The 21,369-nt window shown below is 42.6% G+C and overlaps 1 protein-coding gene across 20 annotated transcripts in view; it reads right to left on the bottom strand.

The window, feature by feature from the left end:
* Positions 1-21,369, bottom strand: part of Ehmt1 (euchromatic histone lysine methyltransferase 1) — a 174,022-nt gene that overhangs the window by 75,275 nt on the left and 77,378 nt on the right. For 11 of the 20 annotated variants that reach the window (XM_076569286.1, XM_076569297.1, XM_076569287.1 and 8 more), the window contains 3 exons: positions 16,125-16,296; positions 1,145-1,302; positions 597-785 (listed from right to left, as the gene is read on the bottom strand). In XM_076569286.1, coding sequence (XP_076425401.1) covers positions 597-785; positions 1,145-1,302; positions 16,125-16,296 — 519 coding nt within the window. The remainder of the gene's footprint in view (positions 1-596; positions 786-1,144; positions 1,303-16,124; positions 16,297-21,369) is intronic. The other 9 variants (XM_076569288.1, XM_076569289.1, XM_076569296.1 and 6 more) reach the window with 2 other exon arrangements.

Genomic DNA, 21,369 nt, shown 5'->3' with positions numbered 1-21,369 from the left:
ACTTTGTGGCTTTTCTTTGTCGATTTAGTAAATCCAGTTAAGAGATTCCTAAGAATGAATTAATCTTTTCTGATCATTACTATTTTAACACACAGCTGTATTTTACTATTAAGAGATTTTATGGGAATGTTGCCTAAGAATGAGCCACAGTGCTTTTTCTATATTTATTCTTCAAAACAGTTTACATAACAAAACTATTGCTGACTCAGTAAGATTTATTCTAGTCATCTGATTCTATTTTCCACTGGTCACATTTTCTTTTTGGTTTGCCTTTTGTTTCTTGGTTCTTTTGCTAGCTGACAGTCATTTAATTTTTTTTTCCTTTTTGTGTTCTCTGTAGTTCTGGCAGGCTGGGAACTCACTATATAAACCAGGCTGGCCTTGAACTCAGAAATCCGCCTGCTTCTGCCTCCTGAGTGCTGGGATTAAAGGCATGTACCACCATGCACAGTTAATTTTTTATGAATGTTAAATGAAAAGCAAGAAAAAAAAAAACACTAGTGCATAACAATGCGCAAAGCACTACCTCTTAGAACCTAAAGTCAACTTTATGATTTCATTCACTAGTGCTACCAGCTGAGGAATTGGAGTCCTACCTTTGCAGCGCGGTCAGTCTCAGACATGCTCTCTTTAGAAGTCCTACTGTCCTCGGTAGGAAATGCAGCAGCCTGCTCAGCTCCATGGTCCTCATCATCCTCCAGCTCATCTGAGTCTTCATCTTCTGAGTCCATCTCCAAGCTTTCCCCGTTTACATGCAGGGCACTGTCACCCAAGGCTTTTTCACCCTGGAACACAGTAATGCATGGCTCTCGAAGTACTGTTGCCCAGCACATAAAAACTACCTCACTATGAACTCAACAGATAGGAGATGTGAAGGTCTGCCAGTACTAGGGGCAGAATGGAACTACCACCTGAAGAATAACCCTGAAAGAAGGACTCCTGGAGTATGTGTTGGGGGTCTTCAATAAGTCACCTACATACAACTATACTATAGCAGAGGAGTTCAAGAACTCTAGGCCTTCCATGATGATGAAGGTCATTAAATTAGTAATAACCTCAAAATGTTCTTTTGGCCGAAGAGACTTTTGGAGCCAGGAAGACATTTCCCAGAATATGTGGCACACAACTCCCATACCACTCTTACCTTAGCGCCCACAGTGGAATGAGTTATGCTCTTAAACATCTCAATCACCGTCCTTTGCTTTAATACTTTGGTCTTTTTCTTGGGAACTAAGCTATAAGTTCCCATTCTTCGTTTTTTCTTCCGAGATACTGCAGCTGCTAAAACAAAAGGCAAGCAAGCTAAAAAAAAAAAAAGTCAAAAGGGGACAAGAAAGGAAAAGAAACACCATTCAAATGTTTTTAGAGGTAGAAGACAGGCTATAAAATTTATTACCAAAATATCAGCAAACCCTGTTACTTCAGACACACTTCTACAGGCATCAACACAAGCGTATAACAGGAACTGCTTACTTGGGACAAACTGAGAAAGCTGAAACACTGCCAAGAAGACCATGTACCAATGAAGATAAACCGAATAAACATTACTGCCTCCACCTTCTAGACAGAAAAACCACAAATCATCAATCAGAAACAAGGCCTTAAGACCTGCCTACTAATAGTCACCATGGCCTTGAATATAAGCTCTGCCCTGAAAAAGTCCTCTCCTCTCATCATATGCCTGAAAGGAGCATGTGTGCACCAGGAATGACCCAAGGTGAGAAGGAAAACCACCCACCATGGAGTGAGCAACTAGTCTTTCCAGGATATGGAAATCTCACTCATAGGTGGCCTCTGTGTATATCCATTTTCTGGGACCTTTCCCCAAACATTCGAGCATTAAACAGAAAGAAAACCCCTGAAATACTGTCTAGCTCACTTTAACAGTCAGTTGTAGGGGCTTGGAGTAATTTTTTTTTCCAAGACATGGTTTCTCTGTGTAGCTTTGCACCTTTCCTGGATCTCGCTCTGTAGACCAGGCTGGCCTCGAACTCACAAAGATCCGCCTGCCTCTGCCTCCCGAGTGCTGGGATTGAAAGCGTGCGCCACCACCGCCCGGCTGAGTAACGTTTTTTAAACAAGAAGTGACAACAAGAAAATAGAGAGGGGTTCTCATGAACTCCAGAACCTTTTGAGCAAAGAAAAAATTTTCTTTGCATTTTTTCTGATTGTTAGTTTGTTTTACTTTTTAATTCCAAATCAAAAATCACTACTATAGCATAGAGTAAGCCATCATGTTTTATTAATTCTACAACAAAGAAAAAGAAAGGATGGAGAACATGCACAAGCATTAAGCATCTAAAATAGGTGAGTCATATAACAATGCTTGCAGCACCATCTCCATAGCCGCCAACTCCTCACTCAATAAAGGGTTACAGGGAGCCAAAGAAGCACCTTCTCAGTAGTAACTCTTCAGTAGTGTCTTTTCTTAACTCATCACAGTAAATCATGATGGTTAATGTAACAGACCAGGGCACTGCATCTGTTCATAGATATATATGATCTATTAGGCACCTGGGCATTATGAACACGTAGCTGGGGGGGGGGGGGGGAGCTGCTGCCATGTTCCAGGAGAGGCCTTCAGGTGGAGGGTCTAGGCCCAGGAGAGGGAAATCCTATGAACACTGGCAGTTTAGAAAAGACTCGCCGGGCGGTGGTGGTGCACGCTTTCAATCCCAGCACTTGGGAGGCAGAGCCAGGCGGATCTCTGTGAGTTGGAGGCCACCCTGGTCTCCAAAGCAAGTTCCAGGAAAGGCGCAAAGCTACATAGAGAAACCTTGTCTCGAAAAACCAAAAAGAAAAGAAAAGAAAAGACTCAAGGGGTAGTGTCTGGTACACAGAGCATTGAAGCAAGAACCCCAGCATGGGGGTTTGAATGAGATGGTCCCCATAAGTATCAGGCATTTGAATACTTAGTTCCCAGTTAGTGGCAATTTGAAAGAGATTAAGAGGTGTGATCTTGTTGGAGGAGGTTTCAAAAACCTCTCAGCCATCTCCAGTGTACCACCCTCAGTACATGCTTTCTACTTGTTTCTAGATCAGGATGTGAGTTCTCAGCTGCTCCAGCATCATTCCTGCCTGCCATCATACTCCTTGCTATGATAGGAACCATAAGCATAAAATAAACTCTAACTTCTACAAGCTGCTCTGGTCATGGTATTGTGTCACAGCAATAGGAAAGTAACTAAGATACTATGACACTAACCAGTACTTCAGGACATTTTAAGATACACCAGCATATATCAGTAAGGAAAGAACAAGCAGGGAAGGATAACACAAAGGCTAGGGTACTAGGATGCCATCAGTGTGGTAGTGAAGGGAGCAGGGCAGGGCTGGCAAGATGGCTCAACAGGCAAGATTGCTCTGGAAGCCTGATGACCTGAGTTTAATACCCAGACCCGGTACAGGTGGAAGGGGACTCCACAAAGCTTTCCTTTGGCCTCCATATGCACACTGTGGCATGCCATGCATGCGCCACATCACATACACATAATAATAAAGGGTTTTTAATTTTTTTTAAGTTTTTTTTTTATTTAGGTATTTGAGTGTTCTATCTGCATGTACACCTTTATGGTGAAGAGGGCATCAGACCCTACTAGCAATGGTTGTGAGCCACCATGTGGTTGCTGGAACTGAACTCAGGACCTCTGGAGGAGCAGTCAGTGCTCTTAACTAGTGAGCCATCTCTCCAACAACCCTCAAGGAGGAAAAGGAAAAAGAGAAGGAGAAAGAGTAAGAGGAGTGCCAGCAGGCAGGCAGGCAGGCAGGCAGGCAAGCTGGTTCCAGGTTTCACAAAGTAGACAGGGCTAACAGGAAGTGAGAGAGGGAAAAGCAGTTGGGTGCACAGGAAAACACTCTCCCTAAGACTACCACAGATGCTGTCACAGCCCTCAGGTGCTTTGTTCCCACAAATCAGAACCTACAAAGTACTGGGTCAACTCTACCTTCCTCTTGTCTGTCTGACAAGCCCATGGCTACTTTAGGCCTCCTATGGCCCCCACCAACCCACACAGAGCCCAAACACCAAGACACACAGGCAAATGCAACACTTCTCATCTTTGAGTGTCTAAAGATGATGGGCCACATGGTACAAAGGAGTTTCTCCCTGAAGGTTCCACTGCAGCATAGCAACAATCCATAATGTCCAATTAAGAGTGAAAACTCCTTGCCGGGCGGTGGTGGCGCACGTCTTTAATCCCAGCACTTGGAGTTTGAGGCCAGCCTGGTCTCCAAAGAGAGTTCCAGGAAAGGCGCAAAGCTACACAGAGAAACCCTGTCTCGAAAAACCAAAAAAAAAAAAAAAAAAAAAAAAGAGTGAAAACTCCAACTGGTCTTTGGAATTAATTATTTTCAAAGATTGGCTTAAAAAAAATATATCATAAAACGTGCCTTAGTTGTAGTTACTGTTGCTGTGAAGAGACACCATGACCAAGGCAGCTTATAAAAGAAAGCATTTAATTGGGGGCTTGCTAACCATTTCAGAGGGTTAGTCCATGGCTGTTATGGCTGGGAGTGTGGTGGCAAGCAGGTATGGTGCTGGGGAAGGAGCTAAGAGTTTACAGCCCGGTCAGCAGGCTGAGAAACACACAGAGACAGACACAGAAACAGAGACTGAATGACTGACTGGGCCTTGTTCAAGCTTTGGAAACCTCAAAGCCCACCCTCAATGACACACCCCCTCCAAGGCCACATCTCCTAATCCTTCCTTCAACCATGACCTGGGGAGCACACAGGAGCCATTCTCATCCAACACAACACAAAACTTCCCATCTTAGTCAATTAACTTACAGCCATTAAACTGTTCCTAAAGTTTGAAGAACGAGCCCCACATCCATCTCCATAGCTCTTTACATCTTGTAAAACTCAACTCTGTTCCCATTAAACACCAACTTCATATCTCCAATTCCTTGGCTAATAGCATCTATTGTTGTACTCTGTCTTTATGATTGACTATTATAGTGACCCTACATGAATGGAATCATGTATTTGTCCTTTAGAAATGGTTTGTTTCACTTACTATCTTCAAGGTTCATCCATCCTGAACCATACTACAAAATTCCCTCCCTTTTTATTAAAGAGAGTACTATTCCAACTGTATGGATAGTCTATATTTTGTTTACATAGTCACTGAACAACTGGGTTGTTCCCATCTTTGGGCTACAGTGACAATGCTACTAGGAATGTAGATGTGCAACATCTGTTTGAGTTCCTGATTTCAGCTGTTTTAAGTACACACCCAGAGTAAGCTATGGGATCTCACAGCCATGCATATTTAATCTCTGGAGGAGCCACTACAATGTTTTCTATAACAGATGTATTGTTTACACCCTAACCACAGTACAGAAGAATACCAGCAATCTCTCCTTACCAACACACTGCTTCTTCAATATTAATCATCTTAGTGTGTAAGGTAGTATCCTCATTTGCTTGATTTGTATTTCTGTTATAATTACTCATGCTGAGCATTTGTTCATCTGGCTGTCTGTATACAATCATTAAAGGAATGTCTATTCAAATCCTTGGCTCACAGGAACAGAAGGATTGCTTAGCAGTTAAGAGAACTTACTGTTCTTCCAGAAGACGAGTTCAATTCCCAGAACCCACATCTTAAAAGCCAACAACCTGTGATTCTATTTCAAAGCCCTCTTCCAGCCTCTGTGGGCACCTACCTACACATGGCATTGACAAACATATACACAAAGATGAATGCAAAGTAAAAATAGATCTTTTTTCCCAAAAAATTCTGTTGGAGCTGGAGAGATACTCACAGGCTAAGAGCAATAGTTGTTCTTCCACAGGGCTAGAGACATAGCCCAGCAGTTAAGAGAATGTGCTGTTCTTGCAGAGGGCCTAGGTTTGACTCCAATAACCCACATGTTGGCTCAGGACTGTCTGTAACTCCAGTTCCAGGGGAACAGATGCCCTTTCTCAACTTCCCTGGGCACTGTACTCACATGGTGCAGACTACATGCAGGTAAGGTGCCTGTTTCACTGCTGTTTAATTACAACACTTCTTCATATAATATAAACACCAATCTCTTGTCAAAAGATAAGTTTCCAAATAATTCTGTCCCTTCCTGCCGATTGGACTTTTATTCCCTTCATAGTATCTTTTGACATATAGAACCTTTTAATTTCAAAGTTCAATCTGTCTTTTTTTTTTTCTTTCTTTTTTTCTTTTTTGGTTGTTTGTGCTTTTGGTGTTTTATTGGTCAGGGTTCTCTAGAGGAACAGAACTGATAGAACAAAAATATATATATGGGACTTATTAGAATACCATCCATGATGTGGTCCAGCTAGTCCAACAATGGCAGTTTACAAACAAAAGGTCCAAGAATCCAGTACTTTTTCAGTCCACAAGACTGGTCTTCAGTATACACCAGAATCCCCAAGAAATATGCTCTAATCCAACAAAGGAATGGACTTGTCAATGAGAGCAAGAGCAAGCAGGCAAAAAGTGCAAGTTTCCTTCTTCTGTGTCCTTTATATAGACTGCCAGCAGCAGGTGTGGCCAGGATTAAAGGTGGACCTTCCACCTCAAAGATCCAGATTAGATGTGGGTCTTGCCACTTCAAAAGATTAAAAAAAAAAAAAAAAAAAAAAAAAACCCTCACCCATGTGCTCAGCCATTTAGATTTTAGTTAATTCCATGTGTAGCCAAGTTAGCAACCAATAATAGCCATCACAAGTCCACCCCTTGTCAGCTTGACACAGAATCATATCTCCTTATGTCATGCTTAATTTCCAAATGAAAACAATAACCAGCTCATAATTATGCCTAATGTGATATACTTATACAATGTGATCCCTTATACAACCACAAATACATTATAAATTTAGGATAGGTAGAAATGTCCCCCGAAGGGCATTCTTTTAGTATCTCAAACTTAAATATTCTGATTGATGTTACATTACATGATTAAGAAATCGAGGAAAGAAAACAAGTATCTGTACCACACATTCTTAAAAAATACAACAAAACATTCATGTTAATTATAATCCTCCTTCTGTAACTGGTCATGGGGTCTTTGCTGATATTGATAATCAACCCTACAACCCATTCTCTATTTCTTCCAACCTCAGCAAGCACCTCAACGGGTCTTAGTTCTTTTCCTAGAGGAGTGGCCCACACCTTCATTCCTGGAGTCTGTGCCCTTTATTTTCCTGCTTGGATAAGGTTGCTGTAGTTTCCCATTAATTTTAATCACACAACATGGTAGCACCAAGAGATGCCCTTAAAGGATCTCCTGAACTCCAGACCTAATCTTTCTTACCTCCACTGTGGTGAAGCAATCCAATTTCTCTTTGCTAATCTGCATCAATCACACCCCAACACTGCAGACTGTTGGCTTAAAGGCATTAGAAGCCCAGAGAGACCATGGGGAAGTCTGAGCTTCCAGTTCAATGCAATGTTTGTTGTGAGGCAGGAGCACTCAATCTACCCTCTGGAGCCCAAACTTCTAGGCCAGCAGAATTTAAGGTTGCTGGAACAGGAAGTAAAAATTTTACTAATAGGTCACTAGGGGTGATAGTGAGTAGAATTATCCCCTTTTCCACCGCTTGATTCCTAGACCCATGGATCCTGGCTATGGGAGAAACCCTGCCATGGATGCTGATTCAAAGCCTTCTGGAGAACCCTGGCCCAGCCCTGGCTGCACCTAATTAGTACTATAACTGGGTCTTCCAAAGGTCATTCCATCTTTCTATCAGCAACAGTTTATGAGGGTGGGGAACATAATCCATGTTCCATGATTATGGATTCCATGACCATGGGGCCACTGTCACACTTCTCTGGCTGTGAAGTAAGTTCCTTGGTCAGAAGCAATTCTGTGTAGATAAGGTATTCTACAAGTCTATGGATGGCAGTTTTGGCAGAAGCATTATATGCAGGAAAGGCAAATCCATAACCAGAATAAGTATCTACTCCAGTAAGGATAAAGCACTGTCCTTTCCATGGAAGAAGTAGTCCAATGTAGTCAACCTGCCAATAGGTTGCTGGCTGGTCACCCCAGGGAATGGTACCATATCTGGTGCTCAGTGTTGGTCTTTGCTGCTGACAGATCTGACACTCAGCAGTAGCTGTAGCCAGATCAGCCTTGGTGAGTGGAAGTCCATGTTGTCAAGCCCATGCATAACCCCCATCTCTGCCACCATGACCACTTTGTTCATGGGCCCATTGGGCAATGACAGGGATGGCTGAAGAAAGTGGCTGACTGTCCACAGAATGGGTCATCCTATCAACTTGATTACTGAAGTCCTCCTCAGCTGGAGTCATCTTTTGGTGAGTATTTACATGGGACACAAGTATCTTCACATCCTTTGCTTATTTGGAGAGATCTATCCACATACTTCTTCCCCAGATGTCTTTCTCACCAATTTTCCAATCATGGCCTTTCCAAGTCCCTCATCCAGCCAATCCATTGACTTCTGTCTTAGTTAGGGTTTCTATTGCTGTTAAGAGACACCATGACCTACTGGACTAGGCCTTCTGGATAAGTGAAACAGTTGTTTAGCTTGAACTGTTTAGGGGGCCCCCAGGCAGTGAGACTGGGATCTGTCCTTAGTGCATAAGCCAGCTTTTTGGAACCTAGTGCCTATGCTGAGATACTTTGCTCAGCCTTGGTACAGGGAGGAAGGGCTTGGACCTGCCTCATCTGAATGTACCAGGCTCTGCTGACTCCCCAGGGGAGACTTTGCCTTGGAAAAGGTAGGAATAGGGGGTGGGTTGGGGGGAAAGGTTGGGAGGTGGGAGGAGGGAGTACAGGGGAATCCATGGTTGATATGTAAAATGAATAGAAAATCTCTTAAGAAAAAAGAGAGAGAGAGAGACACCATGACCACGGTGTTTCTTATAAATAAAAAAATATTTAATTGGGGTAGCTTACATTTTCAGAGGTTTAGTCCATTATCATTATGGCGGGACATGGCAGCTGTGCTGGAGAAAGAGCTGAGAGTTCTACATCTTGCAGGCAACTAACTCCCTGGGAGTTGCTTGAGCATATATGAGCCCTCAAAGGCCACTCCCACAGTGACACACTTCCTCCAACAAGGCCATATCCACTCCAATAAAGCCACGCCTCCTAATTGTGCCACTCCCTTTGGGGACAATTTTCTTTCAAACCACCACAGGGACAGCCCATGAATCAGAAAACAATTGTATATCTGGCCATTTCTCCTTCCAAACAAAATGTATGACCATGTGTAATACCCAAACTTCTGCTCACTATGAACATTTCCCTTCAGTGTTTTTCAGGATTGTCCCAGAAAGGGTTTGCAATGCTGCAGCTGCCCACTTCTGGGTGGTGCCTGTGTAACATGAAGAACCATCAGTAAACCAGGCCCTAGTCTTCTTTTCCTCAGTCAATCAATCATAGGGCACACCCCATGAGGCTACAGGTGCATACTTGGCAGCAGATAGCATTGTAATGGGGAGAAACCATAGGCATTTGGGCAACTTCTTCAAATAACTTTTTTTTAAATTTATTTATTTATTTATTTATTTATTTATTTTGGTTTTCTGCAACGCTAAGGTGTGGCACAAGAAAAGGACAACAACAGAGCTCTTCGATGCACTGGTTCCCCTCTTGCCATTTGCATCTTATGAAGAGCGTGTCTTCCGGGCCTTCCCAATGTGGAGGATGTGGTTTTATGCAGCGTCCCCACTCTAGCATTCCAATTTCCCTGAGCCTTAAAATCCTTTCATCAACACTAAAGACAAGGGATATCAGGCATCTCCAACTCCTTTTCAGTAGGCCATCTTCTGACAAAAGCTTCAGCCAATCATTCAAACAAACTTGGTGATGGGAGAAATCAAGGGCAATAACTTATCCTTCACCTTAGAAGGAATATCTCTGCATGCCCCACACCACTGACTCCTAAAAATTTCACTGAGATAGAAGAATTTATTTCCTATCTTCTGATAAGCATACTGGTTACTAACAACCTCTTGTTCACTTGGTCCAATCAGCACAATGTCATCAATACAGTGCACCAATGTGATATTGGCTGGTCACCCAGGGGAATGAGACATTTCTGGGGCTCACTGTCAGTCTCTGCTGTTGGCAGAACTTGCTGCAGCCCAGCATTGGAGAGGCCGGATATCTTTCTCAATACATTGTACTCTACATTATTACTGAGGCAGGGTCTCTAGAGCCCAGAGCTAGCCAACTGAGCTAATCTAGCTTCATCTGGAAACCTGTCTCCTCAAGAGTTGGGATTATAGGCAGTTACCTGCCTGGCTTTTATGTGGGGCTGGGGATTTGAACACCCATGCTTATACTTGCACGACAAGCATTTCATCCACTGAGCCATTTCCCTGGTTTATTTTCCCCAATCACTGCCTGGAATATGCTCCACTGAATGGGATACACAAGGGTCCCATCCTTCTGGCCAGCACATGGTTTTTCACAATGGACACTGAAAAACAAAAGGGTAAAATACAGGTCCTATGGACTGATATCTTCCTGAGATGGAAATGAACTACCCTCGATAGACCATCTACAGCTTCAGGCATAAAATGCACTTTTAGCCAAAGAGAATCTGTTCATCTTCTCTGCCTGCACTAAACTCACTGGTTCAACAGTGAGGAGGGAAAAGAAGAGAGACTTCTGTGATAATCATCATAGTATATTAAAGATTACAATCCAAAATCAGACAACTCTGATCCCTGCACACAGGAAGCATACAGAAGGATGGGATGAGGTCTAAAGAATAGAACAGGATGGAAACTGTCCCAGCATTGGAGCTGTATGCATGCTTTTGCAAAGGTGTAGCTCCCTTTCTGCCACATTAATAGTTGCCTTATGTATCTCCTTAACTTCCAGCACTCTCCCAGAAGCCTCACCGTCAGAGTTGAGCTTCTACATTCCCATGGACAACAGATGGTGTACCAATGATGGTAATAAGCCACAATGGCAATGCAGGGCATACTTCTCTGGGAAACACACACAGACACAGAAATTCTTACTTCTTCCCCATCCTGGGAATGGGACAAGCTCTGAAGCGGCAACAGAAAAACACCTTGGACTAGGAAAGGATTTGCAATTGAAGAATCAAAACAAGTCAGCCAACTGCTGAAGCATTATTACATTTACATTTTCAGGCTACTTCAAAAGGTGCAGACTAACATGCTAATTAACCACCAGCTTATGGGAGAGGAAAGCTAAAAGAAAGAATACAAAACAAGAAATGGAAGTACTGGTGGGCACACAGAGCATCTTGTTTTTAAAAACTCTAATCAAAATATAATAAAAGCATTTTAACATAGGGGGAAATCATAGCACATAGCAAAAATACTTTCAACATTCCTTCATTCTTTACACACAGCAGAATAACTCTATACAACTCTGAAAAGTGGCATGTTTAATTGTTCAAAACAAGTAACACTGAGATAAATAGCCAAAAGGTAGGGGAGGAAATAGGAAGACATAAATCAAGCTGCTTACTCACTACCATACTCCAATTAAAAGACTGAGAGCTCCTTACAAGCAACCAACACGGGCCAGCGAATGGAACAGGTAAGATGAACCTTGGACATCCAGTCCAACCACAAGATCTGCAGAAAATGATGGGTCAAATCCAAAGCCTGGGGATATGCAGCTGAACAGTGTCCATGACTAGCCAAACCTAGGCTGACACAAGTAGTGAAATAATGGTAACAGCAAGGCCTAAAGATTCATAACAGAGTTTACAAATTGCTATGGCTTGATTCTTTCTGGTTTACTTGTTTTTAAGGCAAGGCCTCAGGTTCGTCTTGAACTTGCCATCTTCCTGGCTCAACTACCTGAGTGCTGGGATTAAAGGCCTTGTCCCAACAAATACCTAGCTTCCAGTTTGGATCTTAAAGATCTCCAAAAGTCCTGTGTTAAAGTCTTAGTCTCCAGTACGGTGTTTTAAGAGGTGGTAAGCCCTTATGGAACCCATTGAGGTCTTCAAAACACTGAAGTTCATGACTTGCAATGCGACAGTTGATCCTAGAACACTTTCTCTTTCTTTTGTACTTCCCAGTCCCGAGGTAAACAGCTTTGTTCTGTCACACACTCCAACCATGTGTTACTGCAGGCTCAAATTCAGCTAACTGCTGGAGCAACAGGGGTCACTGACTATGGGCTGAAACTTTTAAAACAGTGAGCCAAATAAATTTTCTTTTTATGAACTGGTTATCTCAGTTGTTTGTTACAATGACAGAAAGACGACTTACATATAAGCAAATACTTAAAAATAGATTGGGGCAAGCTGGGCGGTGGTGGTACATGCCTTTGGTCCCAGCACTTGGGAGACAGAGGAAGGAAGATGTTGGTGAGTTCAAAGCCATCCTGGTCTACAAAGTGAGTTCTAGGACAGCCAGGAATGTTGCACAAGAAACCCTGGGGGTGGGGGGAACACACACAAAAAAAAGATTGGGGCTCAGAAATGGGCTTAGTCCATAAAAATGCTTTCTAGGCAAGCATAAAGACCTGAGTTTGGATCCTCAGCATCCATGTAAAATGCTAAACACAGCAATATGTGCCTGTAACTCTACTATTGGGAAGGCAAAGACAGGCGATCCTTGGGGCTTACTAGACAGCCAGCCTAACCAAATCAGTAAGCTCCAAGTTGAGGGAGAGACTTTAGATCAAAAATAAGATAGAACCGGGGGCCACAGAGTACTGACCCGGCACTGTGCCACGCTGGCCCTGCAGCAGGAGAGCTTCCACATAAGCCCCCATGATGGCATGGGCATACAAGAACTGGCCCACCCTTCTCCTGAAGGAAGGCGGTCCCAGCACCCTGGACTGACCAAGTCAGCTATCACCCAGATCCACAACCAGGGCTTTATGTTGGCACACCCCAACATCTATCGACCCCACCTATGATCTCCCAGAGTACATGAAGGGACCTGTCCTGTGGAACCATAGCCACAGGATCTCCATGACTTGGGGCAACAGCAGCATATTCGGTGAGAATTCAGTATTGATAGACCAGAAGCCAGGGACCTTGAACCAGACCAACAACTCATTGCAAGGAACACTTGCAGGCTGGGTTGACCAGACAAAAAGCGTCTACTGGGTGACACACCACAGTTCCCAATGCCACTAAGACAAATAGAGGTGTTGGTGATGGGAAAAGTGGAGGAGAAAAGTGGATTTTTTTGTTTGTTTGTTTCTTTTGTTTCTAATTAGTATTTTTTAAAATGTTCTTTTGGGAACAATGTTATGGGGGTGAGAGGCAGATATGGAGGGACTGGGAAATGAGCAGGATTGGGGTGCATGATGTACAATTCCCAAAGAATAAAAAATGATGTTAAAAAGATAAGGTAGAGAGAACGGAGAGATGCTCAGTGTTTAAAAAGTAATCTTACTCCAACAGAGGATCCATGTTGGTTTCCAGAACCAACAGGTCAGCTAACAATCATCTGTAACTCCAGTTCCTTAAGATCCAATGCCCTCTTCTGTCCTCCTTGGGCACTGTATGCAGACACAGAAGTAGGCAAAACACCATACACATATAAATAAAATAGTAAACTATTTTTAAAAGGTAGAGAACAACTGAAAAAGAAACTCACTGTCAACCTCTATCCTCCACACATCTGATCACATACACAAACACACACTACATATACACATACAAATGGACAGCTTGATGGGAAAATGAAGTACCTCTTCCATCAAAAAAGGAACTAACTAGTAGACTAAAAGGAGAAAAATGGCCTGACCCATAAGTATAGCCTCTGAGGACAATTTAGGGAAAAGCAACATTATAAATTTGGTTGATGACCCAAACCAGATCTGGAGAAACACTGGGCAAATTTATTAGCAAGTTCTATGAAACATCTAGATTGTGCTCTCCTACCCCACAGTCAGAAAAGACAAGAAGGCTGGGAATGTTGTAGATTAAAAGAAACTAGCAAGGCAAAGCAACCAAATGATTGTAGGATCCAGGACTAGGATTTGTATTAATAAGAAACTGGCAAAAGTTGAGCAATACACTAAGATTAGATAATGGTATCACAGTAAAATTGATTTACTGATTGTTTACTACACAGTACTTACTCAAAAAATGTCCTTACTTTTAGGGACAGTATACCATTATTTCCAGAAAAAAAACAAGTTAGTATTTTGAGGAACAGGGCCAGAACTAGCAGCTTATGTTAGTGTTTCAGAATTAAAAAACTTAAAAATATACATCCTAGGAAGGGTTAGCCTAATTAACTATGCCTTTGGATACAGGCAATGAAAGATACACCAGAATCCTTTGTAGAATGCAAGTTACGAACTTGCTGAAATCTGAAATCGCTTTAAAGTAAAAGTATTACTTTAAAGTAAAAGTATTGCATTAAAGTTCATGGAGGGCCAAGCCTGCTATCTCCACACTCAGGAAGCTGAGGCCATAGGAAGAAGACTTCAGGGCCAGCGTGATATATAGTGGGGAAAAGAAGGGGTTGGAAGAAGGTAGGAGAGGAAAGATAAGGAAAGGCAAGCAGAAAAGGAATGGAAAGAAGAAAAAGTACTTTAAAAGTGAAAAAAAGCAGGCTAGAAAGATGACTCAGGGGGCCAGGTAGTGGTGGGTGCACACCTTTTTAATCCCAGCACTCTGGAGACAGAGGCAGGCAGATCTCCGAGTTCGAGGTTAGCCTGGGCTACAGGGTGAGTTCCAGGACAGCCAGGGCTGCACAGAGAAACTCTGTCTCAGAAAGACAATAAATACATAAAAGAAGATGACTCAGGGGTTTAAGTGTACTTGTTGCTCAGCAGAAGATCCAGGTTCAGTCCCCAGCATTTGATACAGCTGTTAAAACCATCTGTAACCCCAGTTCCAAGGGATCTAACACACTCTCTGGACTCCATGGGCATCAGGCATGCAAGGGGTGGTGCACAGACATATATGCAAGCAAAACACATATACCCAGAAAACACACACACAACACGGGGGGGGGGGGGGGGGGGGGACACCCAGTGGTCAGGTGACCTTTTCTAAAATCCTGCCAGGTCAACAACCCTCAGCACAACAAACCCTTTCTAAATTAAAACTCGCTACTGGTTCATGACAGAAGGAGTAGTTCATTTCCTCAGAAGAGCACTATATGCACATATGCTCTGCAGCAGACTAGGTTTTAAAAAAAAATCCCCGTGGAGTCTGAGTCATGCAGAGACATAGATGGAACCTATGAGGTCTCCTGTGCTAACCCATCTCCAAGAAAATATTCGATCCAGGACTGGAAAGAAGGTTTAGCAGTTAATAACATGTATACTTCTTGCAGAGGATCTGAGTTTGATTCCCAGCATCCAGGTCAGATAACTCAAAACTGCCTATAATTCTAGTTCCAGAGGATCCAATCCCTCTTCTGACCTCCTTGGCCTCCCTTGTTCAGGTACACATATCCATACATAAATATACACATAGTTTTAAAAACTGAATAAAAGAAGCCAAGTGTGGTGGCACATTCCTTTATCCAATCTGGTCTACAGAGCTAGTTCCAGGACAGCCAGGGCTACAAAGAAAAACACTGTCTACGAAAAAAATTAAAAATTAAATAAAAATATAGATAGATAGATAGATAGATAGATAGATAGATAGATAGATAGATAGATAGATAGATAGATAGGAAGGAAGGAAGGAAGGAAGGAAGGAAGGAAGGAAGGAAGGAAGGAAGGAAGGAAGGAAGGAAGGAAGGAAGGATGGAAGGAAGGGACGACCCCCACCCCAATAATAATCAAGTACTAGTCCATTCCTTCCCCTGACAAAGCACATAGTAAGCCCAGAGGAGTGATGAGAAAAGTTCACAGTTAAATAGCTGGTTACAAAGCTGGAGTCCAAGAACAACTCTGTACCCTGGCCTAACATACCTTAGTGCTTCCATTAGCACCTCACAGAATTAATAGTCTTCAACTCACATCTCATAAGATTTCAGTAAGAAACACAATGTTCACCATAAGATTGAAAGCAAGTCAGGAAAGCAAAACAGAAATCATAAAGGTTGAGGGCAGAGGGCTTCTTAGCCATGCAGACCTATCACTCATCTCCAGAGTGGCCAGCATTAAACTGCCTGGAAACAAGTGTGTGTGTGTGTGTGTGTGTGTGTGTGTGTGTGTGTGTGTGTGTGTGTGTGTGTGTGTGTGTGTGTGTGTGTGTGTTACTGCATTTACCTGTCTGGGACTTTGTGGTGGCCATGTAGCATTGGTTCTGAGGTAGCGACTGGTGGAGGGCTGGGAAGGTTGGTAAAAGCTGCTGTCGTCCACATTCAGAAATGTTTCTGTTGATCTCCTCTTTTGGTTCCTTATGGTCTCGAACTTCTCTGTGGTCTTTGCTGGCTGCATGCTTCAAAACAAAGACAAGTAATTATAGTAACTGCAGAAGCAGATGGTGACTGAAATAACATGCATCCAAAAATCCAATTCTTTTACTCATTAATTCCCATTTACTGAAAGACAGGCCATGGTGGAGAAAGGTATAAATCCAGAAATCCAGGGGTTGGGGATTTAGCTCAGCAAGGCCCTGTGTTCGGTCCCCAGCTCTGAGACAAAAAAAAAAAAAAAAAAAAAACACAACCCAAATCCCCATAGTACAACTATTAGTAAAGAAGGATCTAGCTTTAGAACACATGAGCAGAACACTCAGTCCTACTATCCTTTGCTGGGTGTGAAGAATCAGGTATAAGAGAGAGCTGATTTTGTAGTTTAAATTTATCTCTGATAAACAGGTCATCCAATAATTTCCCTTTGCCTCTCAGTGATGATTCCGTCCCAGATGCCAACTGAGGAAAGGGAGTGAGGGGTGAAGAATCACCAAGTTTCCCTAAGGGCTAAGTGATCTATGATAACATATAGTCTTCACTGCTAAGGAAGAGGGACTTGGAGGCACTCAGAATAGAAGCTACCAAAATTTGCCAGGCAGTGGTGGTGCACACCTTTAATCCCAGCACTCAAGAGGCAGAGGCAGGTGGATCTCTCTGAGTTCAAGACAGTGAATTCTAGGATTGCTTGGGCTAAACAGAGAAACCCTGTCTCAACAAACAACAATAACAACAACAACAACAAAAGAAGACTTCCGAAATTCAAGGCTAGCTTGGGCTAGGCAGTGGAGTTACAGCTGTAAAGGTAGAGAAGGGAGCCATGTTAGCACACTGCTGCTACACCTACAGGAGAGATAGAGACTGGGTTATAGGGAGGCAAGGCTAGATCTTCTCTAGGGTGCTTTGTCTCTTAAAAGTGTTCTTAAAGTGGCAAGATCCAACAATCTCAGGAATTGGTTGTTAGTCTAGCTTCCTGCAAAGCAGTTACCTATTATACCAATAACAAACTCCCAATACCTTACACCCTTGCCTTTACTCCAAACTGCCTGTACACCACTAAAATTCCCCTCTATGACCATAAACTCAGCAATACTTTGGAGATAGTTTCATCTTTCAGTTTAAGCCACATATAATTCAGCTTGAACTAAATTTTATTGTTCAACAAGTGACTGCCTAAAAATGAATGGCATTCCAGGACAAGCCTTTCTCCAGCGTATATGGTTTCGAAGAACATAGGAAATCCACATATAAAAGAATGAAGTACGCCAGGTGTGGTAGCACAGGACTTGAATCCCAGAACTCTGTGAGGCAAAGGCAGGTGCATCTCTGTAAGTTTGAGGCCAGACTGGTCTACACAGTAAGTTCCAGGACAGTCAGAGCTATGTAGAGAGACCCTGTCTCAAAAAAACAAAAGTAAAAAGGAAGAGGAGGTGAAGGAGGACACTTCTTTCCTCATACCATATAAAGGGCATATACACACTCTGCTGTCCCCCTAGCATCCCACACACACACACAGAGACACATACCCCTCCTCCTCTACTTCCTAGCATTAAATGCTCAGGATTCTACCCGGACAGAACCTGGGCAGCAATATGAGTTTTCAGGCTGACAAATCAACGCAGTCAGAACTCAACACTGAATTCCGTCAGTACTAGGAAAAAGCAGACAACAACCAACTCCTACAGCATGTACAATTCTGACAGGAAAGATGCTGGAAAAGCTTTAAAGATCTAAGTCAAGTGAACAGTTCATAAACGACACTACCAAGAACACAGCCCCAAACATAAAATTGATAAACTGAATTCAATCAAATGAGACATCAAACTCAGTTCATCAAACGAAAAATCAGGCTAGGTATAGTGGCAAGCAACTACAAGACTAGGAGTCAGGAATCAGGGGTGAGAGCTGCTGCACATCTCGGCAATTATACTCTTGGATACTGAACCCAGAAATAGAGAAAAATTATATATACACAAGACTGTAAGTAGTAACAACAGCTGTAATTAAATAGCCTAAGACTGGACATACTAACTCAGGAGACAGAGGCAGAAGGATCACTGTTCTGAAGGAAACCAGGTCTACCAGATGACAAAGTTCAAGACAAGCCCTAGACACAAAAGGAGGAGAGCAGACAGGAGACAGGGGCCATGAACAGACAAGGATGGGATCTGTTGTTTTGGGAAAGACATTAGAGCATGCCCCCTAACTGACAAAGTGCTCTTAGCTGGAAATCCTGGAGCTAAGCATTTATTTTCGTGGTAGAGGTCATGGAGTGAAAACCAGCATTGAGTGTATAAAAGGGAGGGAAGGGAAGCAACAGAAATCTTAAAGATAACAAAACACTTTATCATGAAAGAACAAAAGATGTGAAAGGCATTTCTCTATCAACAACAGCACTGGCAAATGACCACTGAGAAGAGCCACATCACACTGGCAGGTGGGAGGAAGTTCAAGGTAAATCATGACAAGGCATGACACAGCTCATCAGACAATGAATAACAGCGGCAGCAGTATAAATGCTGGCAAGGACACTGGAAACCAGGCAGCTCCAACAATGACGATGGCTCAGGAAGGAACGGAGCTTGTCACCAAGCCTAATGACCTGAATTCAATCCCCAGAACCCACATTTGGAAGGACAGAGCCAAGTCCTGCAAGCTGACATCTGACTTGGACCACATGCATGCTATGGCACATGTGTACCATGTACATGCATACTTGCACTCGCTCATGTACAATAAATGAATAACTAAATAAAACATAGTTTTAAATGTTACTACTGAGAAGACTGAAAAAGGCACATGTATATCTCAATACTATTTTTGAAGCTTCTGTTAATCATTAACTTTTGACTTTCTTGGGTTTTAACAAGTTTCAGGGTTTTTCCTTTTACTATAGCATTATTTTAATTTTACATAATAAAAGGATTCATTATGATACTTACATACATGTATATAATATATTCTAAGCATATTCACCTTTCATTACCCCCCTTCCCCCTATCTATCTATCTATCTCTCTCTCTCTCTCTCTCTCTCTCTCTCTCTCTCTCTCTCTCTCTCTCTCTCTCTCGTTTTTCTGATTTTGGTTTTTTTGTGGCAAGGTCTCTCTATGTATCCCTAGCTGTCCTGCAATCCACACCCACCCAAGTGCTGAGATTAAATGTATACACTACCATGCCCAACTATACTCTATTTTGTAAAGACTTATAATTAATTATATATAGGTGTGTTAGTCTGCATGTGAGTATGTGGAACTCAATGCAGGTGCCTAAGGCACCAGAGGCATCAAAGTCCATGGAGCTGAAGTTACAGATAGTTGTGAGCCCGGGATTTAAATGCTGGGAACCAAACTAAGGTCCTCTGAAGAGCAGTTGTAGAAGGCACAAACAAGGTACTTGTGCACACAGATGCACTAGGAAAACAGGAACATTAAACATGCAGGGAAGTCTCTTCAAAGAAAGATACACATAACTTGTTTTCTACCCAGAAGGCTGGAAATGGATGTGGTTAATGGCCTGTTGACCTCTATGCTATCTGTAGAGCCAGACCACCCCTGGTTCCCCAGATTCTTATATTTATCTTAGACTCTTCCTCCCTAGAGCTTTATCTGGATCATTATTTCTCAGTCAGTAAAACCCATCTTTATGGGAGATATCACATGTACTTTATGAATGGAGCAGAGGTGATTATAGCCTGGTGATCTTATATTTATCAAGCTATCCAAGCTGGGAATTGGGGGCTCCTAGGCCAAGTGACCAGCAGGTGTTCCATTAGGTTGAACCCACATGAATGCCTGGCAAGAGGACAAAACATCTGATGGCTATGGGACTCCATACTGCAAAGTTGGCTGATGGTAAGCAGCTCCACCCTACACCCAATGCAGCGACTACAGAACCACTCATGGTACTTAGGCAGTCTGAACCAGTACCACAAAGCACTCTTGGAAAAACAAACATGAATAAGAGCTGCTGCAATACAAACAGAATTCCTCTGAGGAATCACAATTTCTAAGAGACTGTGGAAGAATTGTAATATCTCTCTATACCACCCATTCATCCTTCCATTGATCCATCTTTGTGTGTGTGTGTGTGTGTGTGTGTGTGTGTGTGTGTGTGTGTCTATTGTTTTGGGATATTTGTACACTGTGTGAAGATATATTGCTGTGATTGGCTTAATAAAGAGCTAATGGCCAATGGCTAGGCAGGAGACATAGGTGGGACTTGCAGGCAGAGAGGGGAAATAGGAGGAGATAACTGAGGCACAGAGGAGACACCCAGAAGGCATAGAAGGAGTTGGACATACAAAATGAAAGAAAGGTAAAAAGCCACATGGTAAAATGTAGATTAATAGAAATGGGTTAAGTTATAAGAACTAGTTAGCCTAAGCTATAGACCAAGTTATCCTAACTGATAAGAAGTCTCTGCATCATTATTTGTGATGCTGGCAGTCCAAAGAAAAATTCATCTACAGTCTAACTGTCAAAGGTTAATAACCCTATATCTTGTTTCCCAATCACTTCTCCATCTGATTTTTTTCCAGACAATGTCTCTTAACACAACCTGGAGCTTACTGATTCAACTAGCCTGGCTTAGCCAGGTGGTGGCGCACACCTTTAATCCCAGCACTCAGGAGGCAGAGCCAGGTGGATCTCTGTGAGTTCGAGGCCAGCATGGTCTAAGCGAGATCCAGGATAGGCACCAAATCTACACAGAGAAACCCTGTCTCGGAGAAAAAAAAATAAAAAATAAAAAATAAATAAATAAAACAAAACAAACAAGCAAATAAAAACAAGAGAGAGAGAGAGAGAGAGAGAGAGAGAGAGAGAGAGAGAGAGAGAGAGAGAGAGAGAGAGAACACACTCAACTAGCCTGGCTAGTCAGAATACCCCAGGTCTCCTCCTATCTAGTAGCACTAGAATCATAGGAATGTAACACAGCATCCAGGATTTGTGTGGGTGCATGGGATCTGAACCAGGGTTTCACACTTCCTCAGCAAGCACTTTGCTTACTGAGCCATCTCGCTAGTCCCATAATCAGTATATTGTGTAGGATAAGATGAAATATAAGTTAGGCATGGTGGCACATACCCAAAATTCCAGA

The sequence above is a fragment of the Peromyscus maniculatus genome, chromosome 4, assembly GCF_049852395.1.
Source record: "Peromyscus maniculatus bairdii isolate BWxNUB_F1_BW_parent chromosome 4, HU_Pman_BW_mat_3.1, whole genome shotgun sequence".
Classification (NCBI taxonomy): Eukaryota; Metazoa; Chordata; class Mammalia; order Rodentia; family Cricetidae; genus Peromyscus; species Peromyscus maniculatus.
The sequence above is the reverse complement of the archived record's forward strand: the minus strand, read 5'-3'. Positions and strand labels throughout refer to the sequence as shown.